General features: G+C 52.5%; 1 protein-coding gene across 2 annotated transcripts in view; it reads right to left on the reverse strand.

Moving 5' to 3' along the window:
• The window catches only part of Col17a1 (collagen type XVII alpha 1 chain), a 46,409-nt gene that overhangs the window by 22,515 nt on the left and 15,841 nt on the right, over positions 1 to 8,053 (reverse strand). For both annotated transcript variants that reach the window (XM_032892166.1, XM_032892165.1), the window contains exons 9-17: positions 7,883 to 8,026; positions 6,575 to 6,733; positions 5,889 to 5,960; positions 4,477 to 4,548; positions 3,713 to 3,781; positions 2,593 to 2,754; positions 2,203 to 2,283; positions 1,737 to 1,781; positions 356 to 571 (exon numbers count right to left, since the gene is read on the reverse strand). In XM_032892166.1, coding sequence (XP_032748057.1) covers positions 356 to 571; positions 1,737 to 1,781; positions 2,203 to 2,283; positions 2,593 to 2,754; positions 3,713 to 3,781; positions 4,477 to 4,548; positions 5,889 to 5,960; positions 6,575 to 6,733; positions 7,883 to 8,026 — 1,020 coding nt within the window. The remainder of the gene's footprint in view (positions 1 to 355; positions 572 to 1,736; positions 1,782 to 2,202; positions 2,284 to 2,592; positions 2,755 to 3,712; positions 3,782 to 4,476; positions 4,549 to 5,888; positions 5,961 to 6,574; positions 6,734 to 7,882; positions 8,027 to 8,053) is intronic.

Below are 8,053 nucleotides of genomic sequence, written 5' to 3' on the forward strand. Positions count from 1 at the left end.
TAGTGACCAATGTCCTCCTGAACCTCAAGGAACCCTGGCCCTGTCACCACCGGAACTGAATACAAACAAAGCTGGTTCTCCTTCCTCTGGGAGGTGGAGAGGTAGTAGCAAGGAAAGAGATTAACTGCTCAGGCAGAAATACCATGGGGCAGTGTGGCCCTGTTAAAGGCCACCCGTGAAGGAGCCTGGGACCTTAGACTCCCAGCGTTCTACATGGTGAGCTCAAATCTGTACTGGGTTCACGCTTGTGAGCTCCAGCCACGTGGACCCAACACTCAGGACCACTTGTGGTTTCCCATCCCTAGGAAGGGGTAGAGGGGCTGGGGACTGGAGGCTTGGCCGCCTTGACACCTACCCAGGGCAATGAGGCCGAAGAGCAGACCCAGCAGCAGCAGCCAAGTGAGCAGCAGGCCCAGCAGCCACTTCCACCAGCTGCAGCAGGAGCCGCAGGGGCACCAGGCAGGTGCAGCCCCCCATGTTCCACCGCCGCCGCCACCACCACCACCACCACCGCCCGCGACTCCGCTTTTGCCTCTGCCACCACCGACACCTCGGTCGTAGCTGTGGTTTTCTGTGGAAGAAACAGGAAGAGTGAATTGAATGCAGGGGGCTCCTGCCTATCTATCTGCCTTTAGAATTGGTAACATCATGTGGGGAAGAGGAGGAGGAGGGAGAAGAGGAGGAGGGAGAGGAGGAAGAGGAGGAGGGGAGGAGGAGGAAGGGAGAAGGAGGGAAGGAGGAGGGGAAGAGAGGCAGGAGGAGAAGCATGAAGAGGAGGAGGAAGAGGAGGGAGAAGAGGAAGAGGAGGAGGGGAGGGGGGGGAGGAGGAGGAAAAAGAGAAGGAGGGAGAAGAAGAGAAGGAGGAGGAGGGGAGGGGGAGGAGGAGGGGAAAAAGAGAAGGAGGGAGAAGAAGAGGGAGGAGGAGGGGAGGGGGAGAAGAGGAGGAAGGGAGGAGGAGGGAAGGAGGAGGGGAAGAGGAAGAGGAGGAGGAGGAGGAGGAGGAGGAGGAGGATTTGAAATCACGTGCATGCAACTTTTCATGAACACAGGGTTAGGGCTGGAGAGTAAGTCTGAAAACCCTAGACTTTGGCTGTGTGACCCTGACACCTTATAAAACGAGGTTCAAAGATGACCTGCTTCATAGAACGGGTTACGGAGTGAAATCATCGGAGGACTCAGCCCACAGCGCTGGCTTTAATACATCGTCACTGTTTGAGAGTGTCACACACATCTGTCCCAATGCCTTCATCTGATTAAGCCTAAACTGGCATATTCTGGTCGCTGTGCCTCACTGACACGCTCGCCTGTGGTTCCCACAGTGCCTTGGAGATACACTTAGCACCGTGAACCTAAGAACTTGCTTCAAAAGGTAAAGCTGGCGGTTCTCTTAGGGAGATGGGAACTTCACGCATTCTCCCCCAAGGCTGGGGAGGAGGTGACGAAACCGCAGGGGAACAGCACCATCTTGGGCCTGTCCTGTTAGCCTATCCTGGTGGGAGACTCTGGGCCTCAGGGATCACACAGGCTGACGGTTAGGAGGTGGAGCCTGGGAAACATCGTCTTTGTGACTCCGTGGTTACCCACCGCCCTCAGCCTGTCGACTCCCTTTCTAGCCTTCTTACTTTCTGGCCTTTAGGAGGCCTGACCTGAACACCTCCCATGCACCATCGTCTGTCCCGCTAACCATGGCCGGACCCTCAGATCCTTCCACAGCAGGGCCCCCCATTCTTACTCACCTGCCGAGATGGCTTTGCTCTTCGTAGACACAGTGTTTAGGTCTCCTAGAAGCACATACATAAGTTTGCAGCTGATCACGAGGAGTGGAAGATCACACAAGCATGTACATGTGTACCCCACACAATTCACCCTCATACATGTGCACCCCCATACGTGAAACCCCATGCAATGAATGCCCCATGTGACCCCTCCACCTGTACACCCACACATGCACCCCTACACACATGTACCCCACACAGTGTACCCCACACGTGCACGCGCGTGCACACACACACACACACACACACACACACACACACGCCCGTTCCCACATTAAAACTGCAGCTTCCCACCCAGTAAGTCTCTACATTCCTAACACTCTTGTGTGAGGCCACTTGACCCCACGTCAGTGTTACAGTCTCAGAAGACAAAGCAATGAGATGCAACTTTGTTGACATCGGGTGGACAGGGCCGGATTTGTCTCACCGTTCACATCTGCCTTTAGACATGTGTCAGCGGCATACACAGCCTGCTTCTCCTTTTTCAGGGTGTCCTCTGAAAAAGACGCTGTGCAGAGAGCTGGTGATAATCTGGTCTGTTCTCCCCCCCACTCTCCCCGGGAAGACCAAGGTTAGCCTAGTAGGAAGTTAGTCTAATTTTCCTGGGCTAATCTCCCTCACTGGGGCTAGCCTCCTGTTGCCCACAGACTCCCTGTGGGAGCCCTCAAGTTTTCCTGGCTTCTCTGCACTCCAGGCAGGTCCATCAAAATGGGATCCCTATGATTTGATGACTCAACCGGTTCAAACCACCTTGTGAGAGTGTTGGACCTCCTGCACTAAAGCCCACGCCACCCGCTCCGCCCGCACCCTGGCTTACTTGAAGAGATGCTGGCGGGGGAGGCAGTGAAGACCTTCCCACTGTCCTTGGACATGATCAAGAGCTCCATCTCCTTCTTGGCGGGCACGTTGTCTTTCTCCAGAATCAGGAACTTGCAGTCTTTATGCAAGAGGTCGTCGCTCTGGACACTGGTGGTGCAGGCTGTAGAGGACAGAAGTGGGTGAGGGGGGAGGAAAGGAGGTTCGCCAGCGTGCATGGGGGTGCTCCTGGTCTCTTAGACAGTGATGCTACGAAGCTTCTTACCGGCTAGGTCTGGCTATCATGAGGTTAGACCAACATCAGCAGCGCTGGATGACTGGTTTATGGGCTATCTCCCTACCTGTAGGCATAAGGTCTTCCTTGATTTTGTAGAGGTCTCCTTCACCAGCTAAGCCCTTTTTAAACTAATTGGATAGAGTTGTGTCATCCTGGGCAGCCTTATGCTAGCGCTCTACCCCCTCGTGCATGGACCACATGTCTACCACATCACTTGCTCGCTTGGGGACCATGTCATTCTCTGGAACTGTCTGGTGTACTGTGTATTTCTAATCTGCTCTACCCCCCTGGATTGTCCTGCTCTCCCCACGAGTCTTGTCCACATGCTACCCTGGCACCTGGAAAACCAAACTGTTTGACACTAAACACCGGATAGTCAGTGAAATTTTAATTTGAATGAATGAATTTCTGATTAGGAGGCGACCCACCAGGATCTAAGCACTGGAAGAAACAGCTCGTTGCATGGGGGTGAACTCAAACTGATGAAGGTTCTGTAGAAAGCAGTGAGGTGCTGGCAGCTCCTTTTGGGCTCCCTGCCTCTGACAAACCTATCGTGTAGGTTTATCATGTGATAGGAGAAGGCCAACAGTTCCCAGATAAGTGTGGTGGCTGGGGTGTAACAGACAGTAGGCAGGTGTGAGGGGTGGAGCTTCCTGCTCCTGGGAGGACACCAAGGGGGTGCTCATCTCTGTAGAAACATCCAAGAGACCTTTGGGGTGAGCTGTGTCTGTGGGTCCCAGGCCACGCACGGATTCTCGCCTCTCTTCTAGGATACCATGTGTTCTACCAGAGCACTTCTTTCTGTGTGCCAGCCTGGGCCCTCGAAGCTGGTACTAGTACTCACCGGCAGAGGTGGACACGCCGGTGCTGGTGACAGTGGGTGGCTGGGACACGTTTTTCTTCACACCGTATGCTGCAGGAGAGAAAGCACCAATGAGCTGGCTCACCCGGGAAGGTGGCTCAGGAGCCGTTTGATCAGCCCAGAGGAAGCCCATGAAATCAATTCTCCCCAGCAGTGTGGGGCTTAATGTCCTATCTTGTTCTAGTTCTTAAGCCCACTGCCTTCCGGAAGGCCTCTTAGACCTTATTCTTTACAAACTCACTTAATTCCTGTTGTGTTACAGGATTCTCTTAGTGCTTCCTGCGGGCTGGGTGTTTTCTACTCCGACTAAGGAACAGGCAAGTTGGAAGCAGGAACTGAACACCGCCACGCCCCTTCTCCTGCTCTAACCCCAGGTCTGCACAGGGGCAGTGGCCCGGGTGGCACACCGTAAAAACGACCACTAAGATTTATTTGTGTGGCAGTGGGCTGCAGAAAAGTGAGCTGTGAGCTCAAGAGACCACTGCCCTGACCTGCTGGGCTGAGGGATGTGTGGGAAGGGGAAGTCGAGGAGTCACAGGGTGAGGGGCTCGGTTTACAGGCTCCCTGTGTATTTTACTCATATCAGAGATGGTGAGGGATGAAAGCTGGCCTCTCTAGGCTTGGAGGGAGGGCTGTGTTTTATGGGTGGGAAAAAGGCCACTCGGTCCTTTCAACTGTTTGTAAAAAGGTTTGTGGTAGGTTGTAGCCTCTGAGGGCTGTCAGTTCCCAGTTCTTGCGCTACCAACCTGTGGAAGCGGTGGTTGTGCCATGGGAGAGGACAGAAGAGCAGGGGGCCAGATTGTTCTGCATGCCAAACACTGTGAGAGAGACAGAGGATAGATAAGGAGATTCCCCGGGTGTCCGAAGCCTCCTGGAGCCCCCTCCCTCCCACCCCACACCCCAGATCATTTTTGTGAGAACTCTTTTTGCTAGTGGCAGACTGTAAAACTTTCCCGGTTTTCATTGCTCTTAGTAACGTGATCATTTCCCATCCAGAGTAAGCATTATTAATGACTGTTTCAGGGAAAGAGCCATGTGCCTTCATAGCAGCGGTGCCAAATATTAGCCTCCCTCGAAATCCTAAAATATCCCGTTCCTGTAGCTCTCTATGGCTAGCGAGTTGGTGCACAGCGTGGGAACTGAACACAGACACCTGAGCTGAGAAACACCAACATGGCGGGTTTCCACCTTCCCTTTCAACCCTTCTGGATCAAGCACTGAAACCTCCCCGGTCCCCCACCCACTTTTGAGACAGCATATCTTCTTCATACCATAGAGAAAGCACCAATGAGCTGGCTAACCCGGGAAGGTGGCTCGGGAGCCGTTTGATCAGCCCAGAGGAAGCCCATGAAATCAACTCTCCCCAGCAGTGTGGGGCTTAATGTCCTATCTTGTCCTAGTTCTTAAGCCCACTGCCTTCCGGAAGGCCTCTTAGACCTTATTCTTTACAAACTCACTTAATTCCTGTTGTGTTACAGGATTCTCTTAGTGCTTCCTGCGGGCTGGGTGTTTTCTACTCCAACCAAGGAGCAGGCAAGTTGGAAGCAGGAACTGAACACAGCCATGCCCCTTTTTCCTGCTCTAACCCCAGGTCTGCACAGGGGCAATGGCCTGGGTGGCACACCGTAAAAACAACCACTGGGCTTTATTTAAAGCAGTTTATTTGAAGACCCCCTCTTGAGGCAGCGTATCTCTATACAGCCCTGGAACTCACTGTGTACATCAATATGGTCTTGAACTCAATGTTTACCTGCCTCCCCTCTGGGGTTCTGGGACCAAAGGCGTGCATCACCACACCCTGCTAAATCCTTGCCTCAGTTTCGACCTCATGGCTTGTGGTTGTCCAGTTACCTACTTGACGTAATCTAGAATCACCTGGGAAGATTCTCAGTGAGGGACTGTCTACCTCGAGTCAGCCTCTGGACGTGTCTGAGGGTGTTGTCTTCACTGCCTTAACTGGTGCTGCTCTCAGTGCCTATATATGGATTCTAGCTCCCGGTGGTCACGTGCCCTCTACTGCCCCCCACAGGCAGTTCACGGTAATGGTGAGCAAGTACACTTGCAGGCAAAACATTCATTTACACGAAATAAACACAAATAAACTCTTTTCAAAATAGCATAAGGGGACAACCAAGGTGAGAAGGTGGCAGGCTCTGACCTGAGGAGCAGCTGCTGAGTCCCGGGTGCAGGGTGGGAGAGCAGGACGCCATGTTATTTGGCACTCCAAAGACTACAGTGGGAAAAGAAAGCAGGTGACAGTAAGGCTCAGGGCAGGGCAAAAGCTCAGACTCTGGGAGAGTCAGAAGAAATGCTGGGATCTGGCTCGTGTGTCTTGTTACACTTCTGTTGTTAGAGGGAAAAAACCAAAACCTTAGTATTCAGTTCTCCCTCTTTGATGCAGAGAACCAGAGGCTTACCCTGTGGTATCTTAGGTCCTAGCCAAAGGTGGTTTTGGATGGCCAGACCTGGAGTAGACAGGTGGATCCAGTTAATGGCTCTCTTGTTAGTGGCTCCATTTTGTAGAGAGGGGTCTCGGAAAATTGATTGAGTTGTTCAAGACTCCCACAATCAATTCACACTCATTGACACACGTTTTTCTGATCCCTTTTCTCCCATTATATTTATCCCATCTAGAATGTTCACTCTACAAAAATTACCTGCTAGACTCTAGTTGATAAGGTTGAAGTGAACGGGCATCTGGTGTGATATGCCTTGGCCAATAGGCCATGAAAAGCCCCTCCCAAGAGACTGTAGGGATGGCATACCACGAGGGAGATCATCATTAGCAGAGTAGAGCTGTGGCCGTCCCCATGTGGGGGTGACGAGCCCAGCCGGCATACCTACCTGACCCTGCTGAGTAGGCATTGGTGTTGACGAGGGATGTGCTCTGGGTCGCTATGTTGTTGTGATAGGTCCCCATGGAGGACCCCGCCGGCAAGGTGGAAGACCACATGTGGGGGGGAAAGTTGCTGTCCAGTATTGTCGAATCATAGGTTCCTGACACTGGAAACAGAATGCACACATACTTCACTGGGAGAGATTTGAACTCTTCCCTGCTGGGTCTTCCCTAAGTTTAGCACTGAGGGTCCCATATCTTAAGAACTCCTGTCAGTCATTCTACTTTTGACTGAAGTCAAGATGTGATCTCTTAGATCGCAAAATCTTGCCAGTTCTTGGTGAGATTTGATATTAGTTTGCATTAGTGTCTTCTAAGCCTTTTTTTCCCCCTACCTCTTGGTGGCCTGTCTCCATCAATGGGGACAACTAACTCCCTTACTGCCTCAATATTTTCAAAGATGTCAAGGGGTAGTTCACTCAGGAGCTACTCATAGTCATCCTTAGCAAATGCGGGGTATGGACTCGACAAAGCTCCTCGATCGCAGTAGCTTTCTTGCTTAGATCATTAAAGCATCTCTGTGAGTCAACCAGACCCGAAGGCACTCTGTCCCTGACAAGGATTTTCACAGATCTTCAATTTCTGCCTATTACATGGGAGAGGGGGCTGGCCAGGCCGTTGCTAACATGCTTGGAGGCTTGGCTTTATAGGGAAGTCACACAAGGAAGGTCGCAGTATCAAGACTTTCCCAGACAAGCACAGAAGATGTCAATTCTTTTCTCATCCCTGCCCATGGCTCTGCCGACTCCTCTTTCTGTCATCCCGAAGAAGCATTTCTCTCATGGAAGACGCACGCTCCATTAAGGGTGCCGAGAATGCCTCGTCCCATGTGACCCTAGTCTTGGAATCCTGTTCAGCTTCCCAGCAACCCTCGTCCTCTTCATGGCATCGACTATACCTCTCTTGTACAGAGCCTTCTCTCAAGGCTTGACGCACAGTAGGCGCAGGATAAATGCTCCATTCCCGACGATGACGAGAACAGTACAACTCTCCTCTCAGTCTCTTTTGGGGAACCCCACCAACACACCTAGCACTCTCAGAACCTGCTGGGGGGGGATCTCAAGGATTTAGAGTTGGGTACCAGATCCTCGGAAGATAGCCAATCAGGCGGATGAGAAGGCCCCGCCCAGACGTTCACAGTGCGGAAAGAGCAGGAGTTCAGTATTTTTTCCCATTCTGGCAAAACTGGAATTTCTTCAGGGCACACCTGCCACATTGTCCCCATGACCACAGCAGACTGGAGCCGCCAAGCTTACCTGAGTGGGAGCTCGCTGTCACCGTTTTGGTTTCTACGGTGCCTTTCTTGGGGATGGGGAGTGTGTTGGAGGTGTTCCTGGTGGGGCTCGCACTGGCGGATCGGCTCCCCTTCAGCAAGCGCTTCACCTCATCCAGCTCTGTCCCTGCAGAGAGCCCCAGACTTTCCCATC

Source organism: Rattus rattus, chromosome 2 (genome assembly GCF_011064425.1).
Source record: "Rattus rattus isolate New Zealand chromosome 2, Rrattus_CSIRO_v1, whole genome shotgun sequence".
NCBI lineage: Eukaryota > Metazoa > Chordata > Mammalia > Rodentia > Muridae > Rattus > Rattus rattus.